Source organism: Eucyclogobius newberryi, unplaced genomic scaffold, assembly GCF_026437365.1.
Source record: "Eucyclogobius newberryi isolate DKJ021-1_F unplaced genomic scaffold, fEucNew1.0.hap1 SCAF_9, whole genome shotgun sequence".
Lineage (NCBI taxonomy): Eukaryota > Metazoa > Chordata > Actinopteri > Gobiiformes > Gobiidae > Eucyclogobius > Eucyclogobius newberryi.
The window spans coordinates 15,972,874-15,999,336 of record NW_027316532.1 but is presented as its reverse complement, the minus strand read 5'-3'; the positions used below and the strand labels follow the sequence as shown (position 1 = coordinate 15,999,336).

At 43.6% G+C, this 26,463-nt stretch overlaps 3 protein-coding genes across 3 annotated transcripts in view; all 3 read right to left on the bottom strand.

Annotated features, from left to right (window-relative positions):
• Positions 1-26,463, bottom strand: part of LOC140353401 (uncharacterized) — a 110,701-nt gene that overhangs the window by 81,687 nt on the left and 2,551 nt on the right. The gene's annotated exons all lie outside the window — the stretch shown is intronic.
• On the bottom strand, positions 1,089-9,000 carry LOC140354356 (uncharacterized). The gene is made up of 3 exons (XM_072439329.1): positions 8,771-9,000; positions 3,883-4,062; positions 1,089-3,052 (listed from the first exon to the last, which is right to left on the bottom strand). The coding sequence occupies exons 1-3, from the start codon at positions 8,946-8,948 to the stop codon at positions 1,800-1,802; spliced, it is 1,611 nt and encodes a 536-aa protein (XP_072295430.1). The 5' UTR covers positions 8,949-9,000; the 3' UTR covers positions 1,089-1,799.
• The window catches only part of LOC140353380 (uncharacterized), a 257,995-nt gene continuing 241,021 nt past the window's right edge, over positions 9,490-26,463 (bottom strand). The window contains exon 2 of the mRNA XM_072437915.1: positions 9,490-11,639. Coding sequence (XP_072294016.1) covers positions 10,195-11,639 — 1,445 coding nt within the window. The 3' untranslated portion in view covers positions 9,490-10,194. The remainder of the gene's footprint in view (positions 11,640-26,463) is intronic.

Sequence of the window (26,463 nt, the reverse complement as noted above, 5' to 3'; positions counted from 1 at the left end):
TATCTGCTCATGAGCTGAACCCACAGACATTTGATCTGAATTTGGTGGCAAGAAAGTCGGAACAAAAACTGATACATTTCAAAGAGCAGGTCTGGACGGCTCAGGCATGAGGCAAACGAGTCAGAACACATGAGACTCTTCAGCTCTATTCTCTTCTTCTACTGTCACGCCTTCATCATCTCTGCTGTGTAAACGACAAGGAGGTCGGATGTTCTCTGCTTTTTCTGAACATTTAACTCTGGTATAACAAACGCAGAACCCGATTTCCCCGATTCTGTTTCTTTGGACTCATCTGTGTAAATCAAAAATTACTTCCCCGCTCTATATTCTCCCCATACATTGAGTCCCGCCCACTTCGAACTTACACACTGTCCCGGCAGTTTCTCTCGTCAGCGCCCTCCTGTCTAACTGTAGGATTACTAGATAGAAATAATGAAGCACAAGATACAAGACACAAACCGTGTAACATTTCTGTCACTTCAGAACTTTGTTTAATGTTTAGTTTGAACAGTCATTCTGATTTTTATTGTGCAATGTCACATAATTACTCAAGTATCAACTTCCTAAAACATGCTTGTTAAAAGGTAAAAAAGATAGAGCACAGCTGTAGAGGCCACTACACGTTGAAGGTGTAAAGAGGTTTGAAGCACGTGTGTCGTCCAAAGCATCAAAAATAATCAGTGAAATGATTAAAACTGATTTATTAGAATCACCGTTGCCACAATAACACGTGGCCCAACATTAGACACGGTGCACCTTCCAACACCTGGTGCCAATTTTCTGCCCTCTTTATACCGAGGTTTCCACACCCAACAGCGCCCCATAGGGGCTGGAGGTGCACATATGAAGGGCAGTCCAAATTGCTCCTACACAACTTTAGACTTTAACAGGACAATTTTAGCTTTAATTTCTACTACTTCCATTTCCATTTCAAGTAATTCCTTTTGTCTTCATGTTATTGCATTTGCTCTTTCAGGGCATGTTTCTCTTTCAATGCGGACAATCTGACCAGAAGCACTGCCCTTTCAGCTTCGGCTTGTAAACGAGCAGCAGCATGGGAAGAACTTAAACCTTTATGAATCATTTTAACTTTTGTGAATATCTCATCTTGTCAAACCTTGGCTTCTGTTTGTGAATGAGTTTTTAGACAAGAGTTCAATAAGTTGAGCAAATCTCTTGAAAGCACATGGTTATTGTAACTGCTTACGCCAGTGTCCAGTAAGATAGCCGTGTGGATCCTTGTTCAAACGTTCTCCAGAGTCCAGCCAGTTGAAGTCCCTGCGTCGTTCTTCACCTCCACACACAATCACTCTCTCTGTCCTCAGTTGAATCAAATGCCACTTTTCCTGTAGTGACTGAACGCAGCTCTCTGAGACAGAAGATGCAGTGAGTGGTCAATCAGCCCACTGGGTCAGTTGTAGCCTTTTGAGTCGTTTGACTAATGTAGAGGCAGTGTGACCCTGTGCCACACCAGCCACTAGGATGCTAATTTAAAAGGGCATTTCTGACGCGCGTTTCTGCTGAGTCCAAAATAATCCTGTAAAAGCTCTCAAATATTCCTTTATTGGACAAGATCCGTGAACACGGTCAAAAGACTGTCCCTCCTTGATTTGCAACACCTGGCAATACCAATTACAGGTCTTAAATAGGAAGAGAAACCCACAGAAACATATATAGTGCCACATAGAGGCCAAAAGGTGCATTTTGGCCACTACAACAGCAGTTACACATTTCCTCTAAAAGCCTGCCTCATGTGGTCCAGAGTTACGCTGAGGCTGAAGGTGTCGAGGCGTGAGTTTTCATGTGCGTCTAGGTTTCTCACCTGTGTGAGTTCTCATGTGCTTATTCAGATTTCTCTTTTCGGCATAAACCTTCTCACACATTGAGCAGCTGTAAGGTTTATCCCCAGTGTGAGATCTCATGTGGGATTTGAGTTCACTATTTTGTTTAAATTCTTTCTGACAAGTTGAGCAGCTGTAAGGCCTCTCTCCAGTGTGAATTCTCATGTGTGCATTAAGATTGCTACCTTGGGCAAATGTTTTATTACAAACTGAGCAGCTGTAAGGTTTCTCTCCTGTGTGAACGCGCATATGACTGTTGAAGTTAGTTCTTTGAGCAAATGTTTTATTACAAACTGAACAGCTGTAAGGTCTTTCTCCTGTGTGCACTTTCCCATGATTATCCAAAGAATTTTGTGTAGCGAATGTTTTCTGACAGATAGAACAGCTGTACGGTTTCTCCCCTGTGTGACTTCTCATATGTGTTTTCAGATTGCCTGTTTGGACAAATGTTTTGTTGCAAAGTAAACAGCTGTAAGGTCTTTCTCCTGTGTGATATCTCGTATGAATTTTCAGAGACATTGTACTGTCAAAAGTTTTGTTACAAACTGAACAACTGTAAGGTTTCTCTCCTGTGTGAGTTCTGATGTGTCTTTGTAAAATCTGTTTAGTCACATAGCTCCTCTTACAGACAGAGTACTCATGTTTCTTTCCTCCACCTGCTGCTCCTCCTTCTTTTCCTGCTCCTCCTCCTCCTGCTGCTGCTGCTGCTGCTGTTGCTCCTCCTCCTCCTGCTCCAGTCTCTGAGCCGTGTCCCTCTGTGACACTGGCTCTGCTCTCTGCTCCACACTTGTATTTGCTGAATAGACCTGAGTTGTGTGCAGCTGTACTTGTGTCTTTTATCTGGACTTGGTTGTAGTGGTCTCCATCAGCCTCTGTCTCCATCTGTGCAGTTGAACTGCTGGCTGGAGGTTCCCAGTCTTCATCATTGTCAGTTTGTTCCTCAATCTGTGAGTGTAAATGTCCATGTGGGTCTAAGCTGATGTCTGCTCCTGCTCCTTCACAGTGCTCTCCCTGTGTCAACTCTCTGTGTTCAGTTTGTCTTTGTTGAAGCAGTGAGGACTGCTCTTCACTCTTCACACACACAGCAGTGAACTCTGGGAGCTGCTCTTCCTCCTGTTTCAGCAAATGTTCCTCTGGTTCCTCTTTAATCTGTGAAGTCTCTGGAGTTTCCTCACTCACAAGATCAGGACTGCACCAGTCGGTCTGAAGACCTGCAGGAGAGAATGAGAAATATAATTTGCTCCCACCAACCAAAAGGGAAACCGACCAGTCCACTTGTTTGGTGGACACTTCTGTGTGAATGTGGTGAGTGTTTGGTGCTGGTCAGAGGCCAAAGGGTCAGATCTGAAGCCTCCTGAGACCAGCTTAACTGTATGTAAGATTTTAATGTCTTGCCGCTGCCACAGGAGGCACCAGAGAACACTGTGTCCACAGCAGAGTCCTGAGGTCCAAACAAAGAGTCCTGAGGTCCAAATACAGAGTCCTGAAACAGTGTCAGTCCAGTATTTGCGAGAAACACGTGATTTGTGGTTTTGCCTCCTGGAGCCACAGTTTCTCCAACAGTTGCATTTTTCTCTGAATAATTGGCACTGATTAATAAGCGTTAATAAATATTTCAGTCAGAGGGTTATAATGGCTGTAGCTTTGCTTCATTTCTTGGTTCTTTCTTTTAGTTTTTACAGTCTTCCTATTTGTACTTTTGTTTAATAATGTTTACTCTTTTGAACCAATGTAGTGTTTTTTTCGGATTATTTATTTAAAAAAAAAAAACACAACTGAGAACGATCAAGGCTTCCCCCCAAAAAATGTCAGTTTGCCGCAACCCGACCGACTTGGTAAAAAAATGGCCGACTGGGAAAAAAATTTCAGCAACTTTGTCAAAGTGATGCCAAAAATTAGTTTTTCTTATATCTCACATTTGCATAAACAACATACAGCATGAGCGATTCGCATGAGCAGGCAGCGCGTTACTATAGCGACGGTGTCCACAAACTGATCAACAAAGAAACAACCCAAACTTCGTGCTCAAGAAAGCCGCGACCAGCCCAACGCTGTAGCCGGTCACAACGGCAGAACAGTCCAGAAACCGCGGCCGCCTCCCGGGAGTACGCCGCCAGTAAAGAAGAGGTGGGCGTGGCCCAAGAACTGTTCTTCGCCCCGGAACCACGCAGAGGCATCTCGGTGATTTTAGATGTAATTAGACCTGGCACAGAGATGTGGACTGGACAGGGCAGTGCGCACTTACACACAGAGTTAGTGGACGACTGTAGACTATTGTAACGTCCCTTCAGGTTCCGTTGTAACCAACAATTATCATCGGAAGTTGCTTTACAAATATTGCACACAGAGTATTATGAAGCACTGTTATGAACCCTAGGGTCTCACTCCAGACCTTTTATTCCGTCCTTTAGACTTTAAAACAAAGTTCTATTTTCACATACACCCATGTAGTGTACTTTGTTTTATTGTGCCTTCTGAAGAGATCCTCTCATGCATATCTCCAGAATTTGTGTTTCGTGGATGAAAAGTTGATTTACTGTAAAAATTGACAAAAAATAAAACAATTTATTTTATGTCCAAAAAATAGTTTATTGGCTGGACTTATTCATTTTTGTTTTGTTGTACATTTATAGTAACATCTCTCCTGATAAATGATAATACTTAATTTCATAGGCAAATTATCATTAAATGGGTTGGTTTTATATGCAAATTTAGATTTTTGTTATGCCTTCAAAGTTAAAAATAATTAAAAAAAATTATCCCATATTATGGGATTATTATTATTATTATATTAATTACCCACTTGAAAAATGTTGTTCGGGTTACAGCACACAGACAATTCATTTGGGGCAGCCCAAGTATAAAAGTACTCAGGTAAAGTTAATATGAGATAATTAATCTTGAATAGTTTTTTTATTATTGGATGTAGGGTCCAATAATAAATAAATAAAAAATAAAAAATGTTAGGGTCCCTCTACTTGACACCTTATCGTGGTGGAGGGGTTTGAGTGCCCAAATGATCCCAGGAACTATGTTGTCGGGGGCTTCAAGCCCCTGGTAGGGTCTCCCAAGGCAAACAGGTCCTAGGTGACGGGTCAGATAAAGATCGGTTCAGATGCCCCCTATGATGACAAAAAGAACAAGGCCGTTTACGTTGCCCGGATCGGCGTCACCGGGGCCCCATCCTGGAGCCAAGCCTGGGATGGGTGCTCGATGGCGAGCGCCTGGTGGCCGGGTTTTACCCCACGGGGCCCGGCCACAGCCCGAAAGAGCGACGTGGGGCCGCCCACCCGTGGGCCCACCACCCGCAGGAGGATCCATAAGGGGCCAGAGCAGAGAGATCTGGGCGGCAGTCGACGGCAGGGGCCTCGGCGACCAGATCTCCAGACACAGAGACTAACTCTGGGGACATGGAATGTCAACCTGCTGGGGGGGAAAGAGCGTGAGCTTGTGCGGGAGGTTGAGCGATATTGACTAGATAAAGTCGGCCTCACCTCCACGCACAGTTTGGGCTCTAGAACCCATCTCCTCGAGAGGGGCTGGACGCTCCACTTCTCTGGTTTTGCCCGCGGGGAGAGGCGGCGGGCTGGTGTGGGCTTGCTTATAGCCCTTCAGCTCAGCCGCCACGTGTTGGAGTTCACCCCGGTGGACGAGAGGGTCGCGTCCCTTCGCCTTCGGGTGGGGGACAGGTCTCTCACTGTTGTGGCGGCCTACGGGCCAAGCAGCAGTGCAGAGCACCCGGCCTTCTTGGAGTCCCTGGGTACTGGACAGTGCACCGACTGGGGAATCCGTTGTTCTACTGGGGGACTTCATCGCCCAGGTGGGCAATGACAGTGACACCTGGAGAGGGGTGATTGGGAAGAACGGCTTCCCCGATCTAAACCCGAGCGGTGTTCAGTTATTGGACTTCTGTGCTAGCCACGGATTGTCCATAACGAACACCATGTTCAAGCACAAGGGTGTCCATCAGTGCACGTGGCACCAGGACACCATAGGCCGAAGGTCAATGATCGACTTTGTTGTCGTGTCATCTGACCTCTGGCCGCGTGTCTTGGACACTCGGGTGAAGAGAGGGGCAGAGTTGTCAACCGATCACCACCTGGTGGTGAGTTGGATCCGCTGGCGGAGGAGGAAGCCGGACAGACTTGGCAGACCCAAGCGCATTGTGAGGGTCTGTTGGGAACGTCTTGTGGAGCCCTCTGTCAGTAGGGTATTCAACTCGCACCTCCGGGAGAGCTTCTCCCATGTCCCGGGGGAGGTTGGGGACATTGAGTCCGAGTGGACCATGTTCTCCGCCTCCATTGTTGATGCGGCTGCTCAGAGCTGTGGTCGCAAGGTCTCCGGTGCCTGTCGTGGCGGCAACCCCCGAACCCGGTGGTGGACACCGGAAGTAAGGGATGCCGTCAGACTGAAGAAGGAGGCCTATCAGGCCACTCTGGCTTGTGGGTCTCCGGAGGTCATCGACAGGTATCGGCAGGCCAAGCGAGCCGTGGTGCTGTCGCAGAGGCAAAAACCCGGGCCTGGGAGGAGTTCGAGGAGTTCGGGGAGGCCATGGAGGAGGACTATCGTCGGCCCCAAAGAAATTCTGGCAAACTGTCCGGCGCCTCAGGAAGCAGTGCCTCACCAACATCGTTTACGGTGCGGGTGGAGGCCTGCTGACCTCGACTGGGGATGTCGTCGGACGGTGGAAGGAATACTTTGAGGACCTCCTTAATCCCTCAGTCATGTCTTTCGAAGAGAAAGTAGAAACCGGAGACTCTGAGGCTGGCTCAGCCATCACCCAAGCTGAAGTCACTGAGGTTGTTCGCAAACTCCTCGGTGGCAGGGCTCCGGGGGTGGATGAGATCCGCCCTGAGTACCTAAAGTCTCTGGATGTTGTAGGACTGTCTTGGCTGACAAGTCTCTGCAACATCGCGTGGTGGTCGGGGACCGTGCCTCTGGACTGGCAGACCGGGGTGGTGGTCCCTCTGTTCAAGAAGGGGGACCGGAGGGTGTGTTTCAACTACAGAGGGATCACACTCCTCAGCCTCCTCGGTAAGGTCTGTTCCAAGGTACTGGAGAGGAGAATCCGACCGATAGTCGAACCTCGGATTCAGGAGGAGCAGAGTGGTTTTCGTCCCGGTCGTGGAACACTGGACCAGCTCTATACTCTCCATTGGGTGCTCGAGGGTTCATGGGAGTTTGCCCAACCAGTCCACATGTGCTTTGTGGATCTGGAGAAGGCTTTCGACCGTGTCCCTCGGGGTGTCCTTTGGGGGGTGCTCCGGGAGTACGGGGTCCGGGGCCCTTTGCTCAGGGCTGTCCGGTCCCTGTATGACCGGAGCAGGAGCTGTGCCGGCAGTAAGTCAGACCTGTTCCCAGTGCATGTTGGACTCCGCCAGGGCTGCCCTTTGTCACCGGTTCTCTTCATAGTTTTTATGGACAGAATTTCTAGGCGCAGTCAGGGGTCGGAGGGTGTCCGGTTTGGGGACCACAGGATCTCATCTCTGCTGTTTGCAGACAATGTTGTCCTGATGGCTCCATCAAACCCGGACTTGCAGCATGCACTGGGACGGTTTGCAGCAGAATGTGAAGCGGCTGGAATGAGAATCAGCACCTCCAAATCCGAGGCCATGGTTCTCGACCGGAAAAAGGTGGCTTGCCCTCTCCAGGTGGGTGGGGAGTCCTTGCCCCAAGTGGATGAGTTCAAGTATCTCGGGGTCTTGTTCACGAGTGAGGGAAGGATGGAGCGTAAGATTGACAGGTGGATCGGTGCAGCGGCTGCAGTGATGCAGTCGCTGCATCGGACTGTTGTGGTGAAGAGGGAGCTGAGCCGAAAGGCAAACCTCTCGATTTACCGGTCGGTCTACGTTGCTACCCTCACCTATGGTCATGAGCTTTGGGTAATGATCGAAAGAACAAGATCGCGGATAAAAGCGGTCGAAATGAGTTTCCTCTGGTGACCCTACATCCAATAATAAAAAAGCTATTGAAGTTTAATATCCATAATTCATCATATTTAATAATTAAAAATATAGTGTACTTCTGATGGGTAAAATAAAGGTTGTAGTAGATGGATGGTGACATTATTGATATGTGCTGTACATTTGGTGACCCTACATCCAATAATAAAAAAGCTATTAAAGTTTAATATCCATAATTTATCATATTTAATCAAAAAAATGTAGTGTACTTCTGATGGGTAAAATAAAAGTTGCAGTAGATAGATATCGTCATTATTGATATGTGCTGAGCATTTGGTGACCCTACATCCAATAATAAAAAAAGCTATTGAAGTTTAATATCCATAATTCATCATATTTAATAATTAAAAATATAGTGTACTTCTGATGGGTAAAATAAAGTTTGTAGTAGATGGATGGTGACATTATTGATATGTACTGTACATTTGGTGACCCTACATCCAATAATAAAAAAACTATTGAAGATTAATTATCTCATATTTCATAAATAAACACAAATAAAGCTTCATATGAAAAAAATAAAGGTTGCAGTGGGGTCCATCATGGTGTATTTGTAGTGTTATTAAAATGGTATCGCTCCATTTGATGTTCCATTCCAGCTATGATACGTTTCCTTTTTTGGTTTTGCTTTTTAATGACGGTCCCTAAGCACTCGTCTCGTCGTGTAATTCGCTGCGGGGTTGTAGACGCTTGGCTGTGTAAATGTGAGTATTTTGGTATGTGAATGATCTGCAAAGACTTTTGCATTTAGGAGCTATTGACCCCGGAAGTCCAAATCTGTGAATATGACGCTAACTTTACCCGACTGTAGAAAGTGACAACATGCCTGCGTCAAAACCTCTCGCACGCTTCGTTTTTAGATCAATCATGTGCTTTTAGAATATGATTTATAGTTCTAAATGTCCAATTCTTTGTGCCAATTCGCAAAACTAAGAGATAAAAAACGTGCCATGATCCGAGACTCACCTCTGAGGCTCAGAACAGAGTCCAGGAGCTGCTGGTTCCTCTGGTTCTCCTCTTTGGAGCGACACAGTTCCTCCTCATACTCCGCTATTGTTCTTTCAACCAGCGCAAAGATCTCTTCCGCAGCCGCAGTCAGACGCGCGTTCACCAGAGCTCTCAGCGCCAAACTCCTTTCACACATTTTAACTACTCTTTTTAGCTTTACCTTTAGCTTTAGCTCAGCGCCGCCGTGTTCGACTTCCGCGCTAAATCCCGCCCTCATTTCCGCCTCTTCAGAGTAAAAGACTTTTCATTATATTTATACGTTTGGATTGTTTTCGCCTCAAATGTAATGTTTATTAGAAAATATTTTGAAACGAAATTCAAATCAGTTTATACCTCTGTTGTTTTGGTTATTTTACATTATTTTTTAAAATGTTTCAGACCGACAGATAAAGAAGATTAGATTGTGTTGTAGCTTCTCTCCTCTTCATTTAACTTTAAACATGAATAAAACAGTTTTTATTTTTGTTTTATCAAATATACGAAGTAAAAAATTCAAATTATGAAATTCTATATTTTAAAAAAATCGAACATGTAATACTTAATTAAAATCCATATGAAAAACTTTGTAATACACCACATTTTAACCAGAGGATTTACAAACACATTGGAGTCATTTCTTTAATCTACAGTTTATTTAAACATGATTGTTTCACATCTGTTATACTGTGTGAAAAGTCTCAGGAACGTTAAACGTGATTAAAACCACTGGAATCCACAAAAGTCACACTATATACGCCCACAGCGCCGGCACCCGGCCCACAGCGCCAGCACCCACAAAGAACGATGCACAATAATAAAAGTTGATGTTGTTGTTGTTTTATGGCGGTTGGCATCCAAGTGTTGCATTACCGCCAGATATATGAAATAAGACATGCATGTCTCTAAGAGCATTTTTTAAGGCAAATGTTTTCATACAGATTGAACAGCTGTGAGTTTTGTCTCCCTTATGTGATCTCATATGGTCTTTCATGTTATGTGTGTGTGAAAACATTCTGTTACAAACGGAACAACTGTACGGTTTCTCTCCTGTGTAAATTCTGAAACATCTTTCTAAGCCCTTTTTATTCGTAAATCTTCTGACAAACAGAGCAGTCATATTTCTTGTCCGCTGAGATGTCGTCTGCATTTGAGAGACACGTGACACAAATTAGCAGCGGTGGTTGGACTGGTTCATGCTTGGAGAGTTTTTTTTTACCCCCAATGGTTCGATTTCAGACCCTTCTGGATTTAAACAGAATTTGAGAGGGACTGGTAGGTCAGGCAAGAACCTATCAGGCCCTTCCAGAGACACTCCTGCTGAAGAGGATGAAGATTCAGAGAGCTTGTCATCTTTGGGCCTCACGTGTTAATCCTGGGATCATGTTGAAAAGCTAACCGCACTGTTATTTCATCTTCACTATGTCCTTAATATCAGAATACAAATGCAGCTTTAATGGTTTCTCGCCTGTGTGAGTTTTCATGTGCGTCTTCAGATGAGTTGAGTTCGCAAATGCTCTCTGACAGACTGTACAGCCGTAAGGTTTCTCTCCTGTGTGAGTTCTCATGTGGTTGTGCAAATTAGTCTGATGTGCAAATGCTCTCTGACAGACTGTGCAGCTGTATGGTCTCTCCCCTGTATGAGTTCGCATGTGCAGTTTCAGGGAATGGTTTAGTCTAAACTCTTTCCCACAGGTTGAACAGCTGTATGGCTTCTCCCCGGTGTGAATCCTCTTGTGTGCCCCGAGCTGACAAGACAATGCAAATGCTCTATTGCATACTGGACAGCTGTATGGTCTCTCTCCAGTGTGAGTTCTCAAGTGCACCTGGAGATAATCCTTACAAGCAAACGCTTTCTGGCAGACTGAACAACTGTAAGGCCTCTCTCCTGTGTGAGTTTTCATATGCTCATTCAGATTTCTCTTTTTGGCATAAACCTTCTCACACATTGAGCAGCTGTAAGGTTTGTCCCTAGTGTGAGATCTCATGTGGGATTTGAGTTCACTGTTTTGTTTAAATTCTTTCTGACAGGTTGAGCAGCTGTAAGGCCTCTCTCCAGTGTGGATTCTCATGTGTGCATTAAGATTGCCACTTTGTGCAAATGTTTTCTTACAAATTGAACAGCTGAAAGGCTTCTCACCTGTGTGAGTTCTCATGTGCTTTTTAACATGACCCTTATGGGCAAATGTTTGGTCACATGTTAAACAGCTGTAAGGCCTCTCCCCTGTGTGAACTTTACTATGTTTGTTTAATCTACATTTTTGGACAAACGATTTTTTACAAATTGAGCAGCTGAAAGGTCTCTCTCCAGTGTGGGTTCTCATATGCACTTTTAAGTTTTGATTAGTAGTGTAAGACTTTTCACAGACAGAGCACTCATATTTCTTGTCTCGTTCTCCTCTTCTTCCTCCTCCTGCTACTCCTCCTCCTGCTCTTTCTCTGGTCCCTGACCCATGTCCCTCTGTGACAGTGTCTTTTATCTGGACTTGGTTGTAGTGGTTTCCATCAGCCTCTGTCTCCATCTGTGCAGTTGAACTGCTGGCTGGAGGTTCCCAGTCTTCATCATTGTCAGTTTGTTCCTCAGTCTGCGAGTGTAAATGTCCATGTGGGTCTAAGCTGATGTCTGCTCCTGCTCCTCCACAGAGCTCTCCCTGTGTCAACTCTCTGTGCTCAGTTTGTCTTTGTTGAAGCAGTGAGGACTGCTCTTCACTCTTCACACACACAGCAGTGAACTCTGGGAGCTGCTCTTCCTCCTGTTTCAGCAAAAGTTCCTCTGGTTCCTCTTTAATCTGTGCAGTCTCTAGGGTTTCCTGCTTCACAGGATCAGGACCGCACCAGTCGATCTTAACACCTGCAGGAATGACAAAACATAAAAGACAAAACCTGCATTACGGTTGGAATTAAAAAAAATATATATATTTTGTAGTTTTAGCCTATATACATGGATGGACATATATAAATGTCATAAGTAACATATGAGAATGATCGGTGACATCGAGGGCATGAGGGCATGTTGTATCTGGTCTCTTCTATCAAAGTGGAACTAAACACTTTTAATTTAATGTTCGGTATTTTTCCCAAAGACGCGTTTCAGTTTCTGTTTGTCATTTTTCATAAAGGCCTTTGACGAAGGTGCTTTTATTTAGGTTGGTGCATTTTAATAAGTTATTTTTCAACTTAATAAAAGCTGCTTTATATTTATTATCTAATTACGTTATATCATTAATATTTCAAAATGGGGTAATAAATAAGACATGTTTTAGATTAAAAATGCAGTATTTTATTAGACCTATAACCAGTAATGAAGCAAGTCCTTCCTTCATAAGATGAAAATGCAGTATTTTATGACATTGAAAATATTAGTGATAAGTGATAAGTGTTTATGGCCAATAAGAAACAAGAAATAATTGCCATTAAACCAACCAGTGCAATATAACAAAATGTCGGCTGGTTTAGCTGTTCTGAACATCAAAATTTTCAACTAAAAGTTTCTACTGCAGAACATTAATCATTTCCTCTTCGCCAGTTGTCTGCAAGATGGGCAGAGCCATCCTTTCTTCGGTATGCACTTTAGTCTTAGGCACTCCTTGTGGAAATGTTTATGAGTGCACAGGTCAGAAGCACATTCAATCAGGGTCTTACTGCTGTCTGTTTCCTTACAGTAGCAGATCTGCCCAGTGACAGTTTTTGCCAGCAACTCTGGCAATATACTTGTCTTGAAGAGTAACTTCACTTTCTCCACAGTATCCTCAAACAGTTTACAGTTGAAGGCAATCCTCTCAATGAACAGTTCTCTTCCTGTCCAGAAACAAAAGTCAGCAAATGTACGGCCTGTACATGCAAGTTGACATTGCACTTGGAAGTAGTACTGGTGACCACGTTTCAGTTGATAGCGTCCACCGAGGTCTTCCAGACAAACCTCAGGAACACTGCAAGGATCTTTTATTGATGAACCCTTTGGGCAGAAACGGCACTTAATCTCCAGCACACCTTCACCACAGCAGGAACATGAAGTGAGCCCATCTGGAGATGCTCCGATGAAAGGATACTCCTTATGCAGAAAGAGTCCACTTTGCACCACTTCCATATCTTGGTGTTTCAAGGCCTGTATCGCTAAGTAATCCTTCATTACCTTCTCCTCATGTTTGCATCCCCATCTGCAAAATTCAAGAATAAGATAAGATAGACTTTGTTTGTCCACACAATGTGGAAATTTTGGTGTTGCAACGCAAGTAGATAAAGTAGGAGAACTAGGAAGCTTTAAAAAAACTCTAAATAGAAAAACTCTTATAAAGTTCATATAGAGAATAAGAGGCTCATCAGTGTAGTAATGAAGCATGATGACATGCACAAAATAACCCTAATTATGTGTAAAACGTATTGAAATAAGGCAGAGCAAAAAAATATGTCTGTTTGCCGTAACCCCAAAAAAAAATATCATTTTGTCAAAATTTTTTTGGTCTTATAACTCGCCGACTCACCGACCGCTTTTTCAAAAAAGTGCCGTGTTGAATGATTTTGTATCACTGGAACTCACTAGAAATATTTTAAGGCGGAAAATGTCGCGAAAACCGCCCAGAAACAGGAAGGAGAACGTCTCATTGATTTTTGAAGCCCGACCCCTGGTGGTCACAGCGGGTCACAGCGGGTCACTGGCAGAATCAAAAAATGGCAACAATTTGGATATTTTTTTTTGCCTTTAAAGTAAAAAAAAACCTGCCGACCAACCCACTTGAAAAATGTTGGGTCGGAAAAAAAAGACGATTTATTTGGGGCAGCCGAATAAATTACCTTGTAGGTTTAGTTGAAAGCCAGTATGCCTTTGGATAGCATATTGTCTCTATGAGGGACATTGATGGATGGTTAGGATCAGTGCTCGATGCTGCCTTGAAAACACTTGCCGTTATTCTCCCAGCACGTTGACGAAACCAGACATTGGACAAAGCTTGGTCCCTTGTGTATAGTTCCACAGCTTTTATCTGTCATTTAAAATATGAACATTTCAGAAATCTCTATTTTGTACAACGTAAAATAAAACGTGATTTGATCTACTTTGAAATACAATGTATTCACTCTACTACAAAAAAAAACATTGATTGTAAGCATGCCTACCTCACTTTCTGTGATTGACCATTCATCCATAATCTCACTGACTTTTTGGCACAAGTCAGCTGGTGATAAGGATTGGTTGTCCACCGAAAAATAGTCTGTTAGAGGCTTCGGAAGGTAGTTGGTTTCAGCTTTAGGTATCAAGTCATTTGCATACCCAGGCAACACAGACAACACAACTGATCCAGCACCCTTCAGTTGATCATAGAACGCCTGGTAATCAATGGTAGTGTTGCTGATAGACTGTGGTGAATGACCGTTGCAGTGTTTCCTCTTTTTGGTGAGTGGACTGGTAAAGTCTATGCTCCTGATTTCTTTGTACTCCACATTTCTTGATTCACTGGGTACCAGCCATCCACACGGTACAGAGGTACAGGTTGTGTCACTCCTCATTCTGGATGGGGTCTCTAAGGTGAAAAGAGTTGCAGCAACATGAGAACAACTCAGCCATGCAGGTAAAAGGAGCACAAACAATTTCACCATTTGCTCTAACTGCACACCAAGACAACACTGGTTGTTCCAATATGTCATTAAATTGTCAATCAGCATGGCTAACATTGCTAAATAGTAGGACTAAGGAGGTGATGAACGTGTCAAATTTTGATAACAATAACGTTGAATTTGAAATTTACTCACCTTGCTGACTGTGAGGAACACATGATTGTTTTCTTTTATCAGTACTTCTTTCACCCAGCGAACCACAAAGTACTTATAACCTTCCTTTTGTAGCTTTTCAGATGTATACGCTGACGTCTGGTTGACAAGGTAATTGTAGATATCGGGGTATCACAGATGCGAAAGCACGACACTAGCTACACTCGCAGATGTAACGGCTGAAACATCGCCTTGGGCAATAAATACGGGTCACAGAACCCAAGAGTCCTCAGTTTTATCAAATAGATCAGAGCCAAGCTTGTCCAAGTAATATTAGAAATATATATATATATATATATATATATATATATATATTTTTTTTTTTTTTTTCCTTTTTTTTGCCCTCAGGCATCTGTCTGCACGTGTATCCTTAATACATATGACCTGAAATCAATTAAATAATAGATTCAATAGCCTATATTTGACAGAAAAGTTATATTTTATTTGACATTTCATTTTTGGGATTTTTTCTTTTCACACCAATGATGGTGGGCCGGCCCTCCGCTACTTGCCTGGATTCGAATATGGCCCTCGGAGGAAAATAATTGCCCAACCCTGGTTTAGACAATCAGTTGGACTGATTTAAAGAGGAGTTGGACTCCAAAACACGTTGGACGTGTAAAACTACATACAATCAGTTGGACTGATTTAAAAAAGGGAGTTGGACTCTGGAAAAAATAAATAAAAATAAAATAAAACGTGGGACGTTTTTCAAGTTTGTATTCTATTTACATTTTAAATTTTCTATTTTTTAAATTTATATTAAATACATTTGTATTTGTTTTTTTTATTTTAAATCTTTAAATTGAAATATTATATAGGTATTTTATTTCAATATTATTGTTATAATTATTGTTCGAATTGTAATAATAAGTCAGAATTATTATTTTTGTTTTATTGTTCTGTTTGTTTTTGACTGCCACACTTTTTTACTATCAAATAATAATAATCTTATTCCATTCAAAATTAATACATTTTGAAGGATCTGGAAAACACAATCTGCGCAAATGAACAAAACCCAAAGGAAGCAAAAAAGCAAACTACACAAATGAAGAACCTCTTCCAAAAATATGCAGAGAAAAAATTGATGGTGGCTCCCACAGAACAACAATGGAATTGTATTAATGAATATCATCAATCTAAGGTCCTCCATTACAAAACACATCAAATTTGGACAGTGAAAGGAAAAACTGTTGACAAAAAGAAACTGAAAGAACATGACGAAAAATTATAATTTTCAGTGAAACTACATAAAATGGCATAAGACATTTTAATCAGAAGAGAGAGATTATTTCTGGCCAATATTCAGGTGAAACCAGAAGAGCGACAAACAATCAGAAAAAACGAAATGAAACAGAAAAACAGAGGCGATAAGTGCATCCCTTTTGGAGCGAATAACAAAGATGGAGGCTCTAGCACAGATGAAGAGAGCGAGCAGACTGGGGTACGAGGCCGACGTCACAGCTATAGCGCCCCCCCACCTCTGGCCAAAGGAGAACTGCAGTGCCCCTCCTCTGAAAACGAACATCATAGCGCATATGGACAACTAGCAAAAGAAATGAAGAAAATGAGGACAGAAACGGAACAAGAAAAAACAGCTCCCCACACTTCTACTCCAACGGCTCCTCCCCTGCAGTACTCATCCATGGATTCATCTATGATAAGAGATACAACCAGAACCATACCACAGCTGCCAACAAAACATGCTGTGGTCTCGGGTACTCTGACTATGGTCCCGTCAGAACCCACTCAAGAACAAAGACAGATGCAGGATTTGAAGGAACAGGTGTTAGCTCTGACAACATTGGTCTCCAGCCAAAATCACATCTCCAAATTCATGCTCAAGCAAACAGTGGCTCAAAAAGAACAACTTGCCACCAATGCATGGTCACCACCTGGATTGGCTTCGGACACAGATGAAGAAAGAAGATTACAACAACTACTGGAAGGAAAGGAACGGGAAGTGGCGGCTGAGCTACGCAGGAAACCAGAAGAAAAACAACTTGGACGAAAGGGGGAATCAGTCACAGTCCTAGGAACTGGGCTAATAGAAGCTAAAAGTAAGCAGCAAGCACAGCAGAAACTCCACATTCAAAGAGGAGTGGAACAACAGAAGAAAACGGGTTTTCACCAAATCAATATGTGGTGGGAGCATTCACAGGAATGTTGGATGAGCATGGATACAACAATGCTTTCTTGAGTGGGGAACTTCACCCGCTCCCCGTACACAAAGGTACCAAGGAAGAAGATGATGAGGTTTCTAGCACCGAAGAGGCTCCTCCTCTCGTTGCACCTCTCCGAATGACTGCAAGTAACCAAGCAGTGTACCAACCATTCGCATTGAAAGATCTAGAAGGGCTGATGTTAAAACTGACCGAACTGACACAAGGTGCGCCGGCCTTCCTCAGAGCATTGACCACGAATACTGCGGGAGAAACACTTTGCTGGGGACATGTGTCTGCAATTCTTATAAGAGCAACAGATGAGAATACGGCGGCCAGGATCCGTTCTGAAGTATCCAAACAGATTCATGCTCCAGTGAGCATCCACATCATTTGCCACCATAAAGCCTCAGTTAACTCAGGTACTTAAAGGAATGTATCCCACCTGCCTTCCTGACGCATTGTTGGCTCTGGAAATGAAAAATTATGAAGACTACTTCACATATAAGCAAAGAGCTAAAACACAGTTCAATGATGCAACTGGAGAGCCCATACAACCTGGTACTGGCAACACCCTCATGTTCTTTTCTACTCTGGTAAAAGGACTAGGATCTAAATGTGTCCATGATCATTTGGCTGATGTTGTTGGTCTTTACTCAAAGACAGAAAAAGAGTTTGATGCCAACTGCCAACATCATGTTGCTAAGTACCTGAAGGAAAAAAGGGACGGAATGAGGATATGGAAAAAATTAAAATGGCAACGATCAAATTACAACTCAAAAGGCTCCAAGAAGAGGTGAATGATAAAAAGAAGGAAAATAAGTCTGCCGCGATAATGACTGCGGCAACAGAAGAGAATCCAGTGTCAGACAGTGCCCAACAGCTTACTATGGCAATTAAAATGGTCATGGGACAAGTACAACCCACTATGGCACAACCACAGGCAATCCCATCCACCACAGGACCAAAGAACAACACACCTGCTTCAGAAATCATCTACAATCAAGAACGTGAACGTAACACATTCTCTCGTGGAAGAGGCCGTGGGGTAAGAGCAGGAAGAGGACAAAACAGGCTCAGCGTGACTCCTGATCAGTGCTTAAACTGCTTTGGAACTGGACATTGGGCTCGAGACTGCCCCATAGGGCAGACACAAAGAGGTCAACACCAAATGGCCCCAAACCAACCTGGCCAATTTCAAAGACCTCAAATGATGAATATGAGCCAACTCATGTCAAGCCAGAATTATTTACCACCACCCTTGCCCCTTGTGGTCTCCCTGGTTATACCACATCTTTGGGCCTTGGGCTGGCACTGTTTCTGTTTTTCACCAATATTATTGTTATTGCCTATGTATTGATTATGATTGGATGCTGTGCTGTCTTAGATCACTTATAGAACGCTTGATTGTATCTGCTCTTACTAGACAACCTGCTTATCTTTTGACCCTGATTACACACACTATTACTACTCGAACACAAATCTAACTCTGATAGTGACAAGACTCCTATACTTTTTCCAGAATCTGACTAATCTGATTACTACATTCCACCATGTGTTTACACTAACTGGGGATGCTCCTTGTCTCACATCGATTTTTACTAAATGAGTTATTTTAAGGATTTACTTGATTATATAATGATTTAATTAGATTTGTAAACATTTAATATGTTTTTGGGGGGTTTACGTTCTGTTATTTTGTGAGGTTGCGTCTGTGTGATAAAATGTGAATATATGAGTATATTTCTGTGATGTATTTTATCTGCATAATAGTGATATTTTATCTGCATCATTAGTCTAAGAAGAACGGGTGTGTGACAAACTGCATTTGTTTGTGAAGGGGTCGTAAAGATGGGCCAAAGAATGTTGCCCGGGGGGGGGGGGGGGGGGGGGGGGGGGAGAATACCAAGTGCCTTGATGTGAGGCTGACCAATGAGAAATGTGACCCGCCTATTCCAGAATATCTAATAAAACCAACCAGCATAAAAATGAGGTGAGACGCGGGGGTGAGACGCAGGAGGGTCAGCCAGGCTCCTTACAACGGCCTGGCTGACACAGTCCCCGCGTTTTCTCCCATGCATGCCACACAAATGTCTGATGTTTCTGTGTCGTTTCATATTCTAGGTTGAATTGTGTTCTCGATGTGTTACGGAATAGCATCGGTGTATGTCTAATTCCATGACAGTCTGGCGCCTCTTGTGTGATCACATGTGAATGTGACCTATTTATCATGAGTCAAGACGATCTTACTGCATATGGGTCACAATTAACTATTCTGTGTATTTTCTGATCATCCGTGGACTAGTCTAAACAATCTTAAAGCGGACGTCATAGCAAAGGTCAGGCCATTTTTATCAGACCCAAGCAACAGCGATATAAAACACAGCTAAATCTTGTGAAGAGTCAAATCTCAGCTGCAAGACGACCAACATGCTACTGTTTTGCCTGTTTTTCCATGTTTTCATCAAATAAAGAACTTGAGAACGATCTTCGCCTCTCGCAGTCTGTATAGACTAAACTTCGACACAAACCCAGCGCCTGCTGAGTGTACGACGACAGCCATTGTGTTGAAATCCTTTTGTGATTTTGTGAATTTCACAAAAATCGCTTAATGATGGTGACTACAAAGCACTGTAGGTATCGTGTATGTCATAGCGATTCACTACATGAAGAGAGTAATCTTCAAACCATTTGTGAAACCTTGACGCGATCTCGCTCGGTGCAGGAAGTGGGCTCGAGCTTTTGGACGGCCTGACTTTACACATGAAAATGTCAAAAAGGAAACTTATATATATGTTATTATTATATGTTCCAAACACTTTGTTGGAGAAGCCGAACCTACTGACAACACCCCGATCCAACACCAGCAACATACACACCAGACCAGGTGAGTTTTTCTCGTTGAGACCGAAGGTTCACGAGTCCGAAGGTTCACGAGTCCGAAGGTTCACACTAGTCCGAAGGTTCACACTAGTCCGAAGGTTCACACTAGTCCGACCGCTCACTAGTCCGACCGCTCACTAGTCCGACCGCTCACTAGTCCGACCGCTCACTAGTCCGACGCTTCACTAGTCCGATAGTAGCATTCTCTAAAGTGCCCGTGCTGCTGCTTCTGACCGATGTGGATGATGGAGTTCGCGCTCGCCGTGGTGTTTCACCAGAATATCCACAGCGTAGCAAACACCGGAAACAGCGTTTCCATCGCCTTTCACCACCGCTAAAATCCACAGGCGCCGCGGCAGTGTCGGCGAAGCGCGAGCTGAATCCCAAAGTCCCGGACGAAAAGCAAGGTATTTACAGTTTCAGCGGCGGCACAGTGAGAGGACGCGAGGAGAGGAGTGAGGAGAGGAGGCGAGGAGAGAAGGCGAGGACGCAAGGAAAGCCCAGTGTGAGTCCGCGGCGCTGGAGGAGAGATCCAGCCGCCTTCGGACTTGTGCAGAGTAAGAATGTTTAAAAGTCAGACTGGAACCGAGTCTTAGACAACTCTCCAGAGAGCGCAGCGGAGGGAGCGTTCAGCCCCAAGCAGGTGAGTGAACCCCGGGCACACAGGCCGTCACGCACCGCTGCCTGCTCTGGGGAGCTCCGGATATATCACAAGTTTATCGTGTTACCCTGTAGAATTAACATCAGTTTTATTTAGGCGCGTAGACCCTTACAAATGCCATGTCATAATGTTCAAAATTGGGACCAGTGGGCTTGAATCACGACAACTCGCTCACAACGAACAACCTTCTTACTCACCTTTTCCCTGAATCAGACTTTCTACCAGTAACAGACCTCGACATTCAAGCCTCTTCAGCTGATCTACACTGTGGTCCGTGATCATTTCATGTAGAAATTGCCCTCCGGGAACATGGTTTTCGCTGAGAGAAATGAAAGGCTGTGTACATGTATGTCCCAAACATCCGGGTAACTGGCCATGTCCCTGTCGTACTAAAAATAGTCCAAGCGGTGAAGTCATTTGGACTCGATGCTATGGGCTATCAGCCTCCTATTGTCCCTGGCTCACTCTCTCTCCTCCCTGTGTAATTACCTGATTAGCATCAGAAGGCCGTGGGCGTCGACCTCTCCAGGGATTCAAAATTCCATTATAAACAACCGGAAGAATTTGAATCTTAAACCACCTATTTAAAGAAGGCCTTTCTTTTTTAACAAAGTTTGCCTCTTCAACTCTTTCTCTTCATCTTTTGTCCTGCTCAGAATCTTCTCCCCACTGTCTTTGATAGAGTGGTTTGTCTCTTTAAGATGAAGATGCACGGCGCTCTGTGGTCCTGAACTCCAGTGTCTGACGTGCAGAGAAAGCCTCTTGTGCAGTGGCTCTTTAGTCTCACTATGGGGCTCTTTAGTCTCACTATGTGGCTCTTTAGTCTCACTATGTGGCGCTCTTTAGTTTCACTACGTGGCGCTCTTTAGTCTCACTACGTGGCGCTCTTTAGTCTCACTACGTGGCGCTCTTTAGTCTCACTATGTGGCGCTCTTTAGTCTCACTACGTGGCGCTCTTTAGTCTCACTATGTGGCATTTTTCACAGCTTTCTTCACTGCATTGGACAGAATAAACTACATTGTTCTGTTTTTGTGTTGCATCTTGTCCTTAGGATGAACCAGTTTGTGTCTTAAAGTGTTTCCTGGTTTAAAATAAACAGGGATTTCATGTCTAAAAATCCTTTTTCTAACAGTCCTGAGACACAAGGGATAGAAACACCCTTCCTTCTCTATTCCGTTTCCCTTTTGTCCTGCTTTTTGGTTCTCTTCACTCTGTTGAGAACCCAAGCCGGGTATCCACAGACTGAGAGAGCATTCCGGACGTGTTTTTCCTCTTTCCTCTTGTCCTTTGAGCCGGCGCGCTCAGACTTGAACAAAGACTGTCAGATTTAAGGAGTTTTGAGTCAGTGGCAGCTCCAAGAGTGACGGCCAACTTAAGGCCACAACAGACATTTTTAACTATTTATATCCAATTAAATCATGAAAATATAGTCAAGCTAACCACTAGCATGAAATGTCTTCAAATGAGAGATTGTTTAAAGGGAAGACACACACAAAGGCAGGACTTACTCTGCAGTGAGGACTGCTCTTCACTCTTCACACACACAGCAGTGAACTCTGGGAGCTGCAGCAAGTGTTCCTCTGGTTCCTCTTTAATTCGTGCAGTTGAACTTCTGGCTTGAGGTTCCCAGTCTTCATCATTGTCAGTTTGTTCCTCAGTCTGTGAGTGTAAATGTCCATGTGGGTCTAAGCTGATGTCTGCTCCTGCTCCTCCACAGTGCTCTCCCTGTGTCAACTCTCTGTGCTCAGTTTGTCTTTGTTGAAGCAGTGAGGACTGCTCTTCACTCTTCACACACACAGCAGTGAACTCTGGGAGCTGCTCTTCCTCCTGTTTCAGCAAATGTTCCTCTGGTTCCTCTTTAATCTGTGAAGTCTCTGGAGTTTCCCGCTTCACAGGATCAGGACTGTACCAGTCGATCTGAACAACTGCAGGAGAGAAGGCGAAACAGACAAATCAACACAATGGATGGTCCCATATGGAGATTGTTTTGCTGTTGGTCAATATTTGCCCAAAACAACATTAAGATTTTAAAGCCCATAGCGAGACCCACACGTTTAAGTGAAGATGACACTGTAAAAATAAAAACTAAATGTTAATTCATTCATAACCGGAGGCTTTTTCTTCAGGACACGCCCGCCAGCAGCGCCGCCCCCCTGTCAATCAGCAAACTACGTACATTTTTTGTGTGTCTAAAAATATAATTCATTCATAAATATCTTATATTATTATAAATGTAAATGTGTAAAATAAATATATGTATATGATATTATTTGTTTAGGCGCCGTGTGGTCTGCTGCGTGGCGCAGCCTGCGTCACTTTTCTACGTACCCGTGGGGCGGTTTGAATAGCGCCCCAGCGCCCCATAGAAAATCAATGGGGATATTTAGCCAATCAAATCACAATCAAAAGTGACTACGTCACTATGGCTTTCTCCACAGGAAAATAGCGACTGAAGGACGCTATCCCGAGCGCCAATTTTAACGTAGTAGTTACTCCATGAAGCTAAGCTGTGACAGACATGTGCGCGACGTACATGGAAGTGCCACACGCCGTGTTTTCGTGTTTACTTCTTCAAACTGCATCTTCAGACGTGTGACAAAACGTACGTCCAAAACATTCAGAATGAGCTGCTCGACTGTTTGTTGGCTTTTGTCGTGTTGAAGTGAAAGCAGCTGATTTCATATCAATCCGAGCCGAGACATGTGATCCGTAAAACTCCGTGCTCCGTTACCATGACAACAAACACACTAGGAGTAATTTTTAAATGTATGACCTGGATAAGGCAAACGCTAAGCATTAAGTATCGCTTAACTTCTATTCATAGAAATATACTTTTGTTATTAGAAAACCTACAGCAATAATGTCTGTGATAATTAAATATTTAAATATAAATATAACATGTAGTTCAGGGTAACTAATGCCACAGAAGCTGTTTTATGAAACTGAAATCGTTTGTTTTTATTTGCTCTTCATGTAGTAATGTTACTCTGCACTATAAGTTACAGTATCACTGAGATGTTTGTTTTGTACGACGGAGTATAAGGGCCAACCAAAAAAAAAAAAAAATGCGGGGCACTACGAGAATAAAGTCATTAATCTCGTTAATTAACGAGAAAAAAAGTCATTGTTTTTTTGAAATCTCGTTTAAAGACAATAAAGCCAGATACGCGGTTCACTTTCAGCACCATGTTACGTGCTCCCCCCTCAGTGTTGCATTATGGTACAGTCCCGGAACAGCTCTGTTTTGTATGAACTGTGTTTAAAGCTCTGAAGCTGATCTGCTCTGAATCAAATGCATCTGTCTTGAGTCTTCATTACACAAACACGCCACCACCAGGACGCAAATGGCGCTTGGTTAAAAGTGAATACAAAAGCCCACAATAGATGTCGATCTTTATGATGCAGGTCTTTTAGACATCACAAATAATAATTTCCCGGGTGCAGTGTCCCCATGTCAGGTCCCGGACCTGTAAAATGACGTACTCCGGTGTTGGGTGCTCGTGTGTGTTGGAGCTCATGCCATGATGTATGGATGATGTATGGATGATGTATGGGTGATGTATGGGTGATGTATGGGTGATGTATGGGTGATGTATGGGTGATGTATGGGTGATGTATGGGTGATGTATGGGTGATGTATGGATGATGTATGGATGATGTATGGGTGATGTATGGGTGATGTATGGGTGATGTATGGGTGATGTATGGGTGATGTATGGGTGATGTATGGGTGATGTATGGGTGATGTATGGGTGATGCATGTGCGTAAAACATATAGCTTTTTTGCTGTGCCAAACACGATCCGGGCGTCATGAGGAGCCGAGTGGAAGCGCAGACAGATGTTTTGTGTTCTGTGTGTTTTACTGAGTTTGTCCAAGGGATGACAAAAGGTTAGAATCCGGGCATAAAACTTAAGTGCACACAATGAGCGCGTGAGAATGGTGACTGTGCGCAAAGTGCCCACGTAGAGAAACAACACTATAGAGGAGCAGAACATGTGTGAATATAAGACCGAGGCTGCTCCTCCTGTCTGCGGGCGGCTGTGGCACGGAGCACGGCTGCTGTTTGAGCTCATGGTGCACTACAGCTGCACCATGGAGAAAGTAAAGCGTTTATCCAACTGTCAGTGAATGATGCGTAACAGGAAAGGTGCTGCTAAACGCAGTGTCTTGTCTTGTAATAAACACACGTAAGACATCGTTTTAAAGGCCAGGAAACACTTTAACATCTATTGCAGACTTTTATGTAGTTCTAAACTGTCAGCTCATCCAAGCCCGTTCTTTTGCGTCCTGACCGTGGTGCTGAAAGTGAACTGCTCACATCACTTTGAATCGGCGCCTAAACCACGACTTTTTTCTCATTAATTAATGACTTTTTTCTCGTTATTTAATGACTTTTTTCTCGTTATTTAATGCGTTTATTGTCGTTAATTTACGACTTTTTTTTTACTTCGACTTTTTTCTCATTAATTAACGTCTTTTTTCTCATTAATTAATGACTTTATTCTCGTAGTGCATTTTTTTCTTGGTTGGCCCTTATACTCCGTCGTAGTTTTGCTCTTTTCAAATCGGATATTTTATAAAGTGTAAAATGTAATTTTATGTCAAATGTATTTTCTCACAAATTGTATCTGTCTTTAAGTCATTGTATTATCATTAACAAAAGTGGGAACAAAGTGTGTTTAATTCATTCCGTTGTAAATGTGTATTTAAAACATTTTTATTTATACAGTCAATGTTAAATATTTAAATTTTGGACATTAAAAAAAACAAAAACATACACAGTCAAATACCCCCCTATATTTTGCACCACCAGCCGCCACTGACGCCCGCGTCTCACTCTCGATTGTGAGACCTGTGCCCTTTGACCTTCATCATGAGGTCAGGCCAATCTGCTCCTCACATAAAACAAGGAACTGCCCTCATTAGCCAATCACACACATGGACAGGGTCAAAATTAGACCCCAAAATAACCACAATATCACATAAGTTACATCATCATGTCATGTGAAGAAATACATGAATAATAGTCACAATACGTTTAGGTCGTTATGGACATTTAAAAAGTAACAATTACCCATGCCATGTTATTTTTTGCCGTGGCTCCTGAAATTGCGGGGCTATTTGACCGCGCCGTTTTAGACCGCGCCAGGTTAGGGTTAGGGTCAGGGTTAAAGTTAGCCATGAGGCTATATGGCACTGCCGCGGCTCCTGAAACTGCTGGGCCATTTGACCGTGCCGCTGCTCTGCAGCCACGGCCTTGTTACAAATATGAAATGGTGCGTTAACCCCGCCCTGCTCCTAACCCCGCCTTCCTGAGAACCAGATTCACAATGATATGATCACTCTTTTCAGACATCACAACAGTTCATCATTTAAGTTCCAATAGAGAAATTATTTATATTTATTTCCTCAAAAAGTATGTTTTTACCCACAGGCACCGGCCCGACCCGCTCACGCTCTGCCCTGGGCCCTGAACGAGCTCGAGTTTGTAAAGGACTTAAGTGACTTACTCTGCAGTGAGGGCTCTTCACTCTTCACACACACAGCAATGCACTCTGGGAGCTCCAGCAAATGTTCCTCTGGTTCCTCTTTAATCAGTGAAGTCTCTGGAGTTTCCTGCTTCACACTGGGATCAGGGCTGAAGTCCATCTGAACACCTGCAGGAGAGAAGGAGAAACAGAATATGTGATTATTAAATGTCAGCTCAGAGTTTGCTGTGGTTCAGTTTCCCTCCTCGTTCTTCGAGTCTTCTCATGTGAAGAGCTGAATGGGAAACGAGACAGAAACGCTCTAAATGAGACAATAACGCGCACGAACAGTCTTCACTTCAGCTCTATCTTTAATCACATTTTCCTCAGACTTCTCTGATAGTAAACCCCTCTTGACTTTTATTCATCAGACGTGATCACAGAGCGCGCGTGGGACTGACGAACGTACGTGATCACAGAGCGCGCGTGGGACTGACGAACGTACGTGATCACAGAGCGCGCGTGGGACTGACGAACGTACGTGATCACAGAGCGCGTGGTACTGACGAACGTACGTGATCACAGAGCGCGTGGGACTGACGAACGTACGTACCCGGCTCATATTTGACCTCCGGATCCTCGCTCATATTCCTGGATCTCTGCTGCCTTTGTGCCTTTATGCCTTTGCGCCGCCACGACCGAGTCCCGCAGCCCCGAGTCACGTGCCACGCGGAA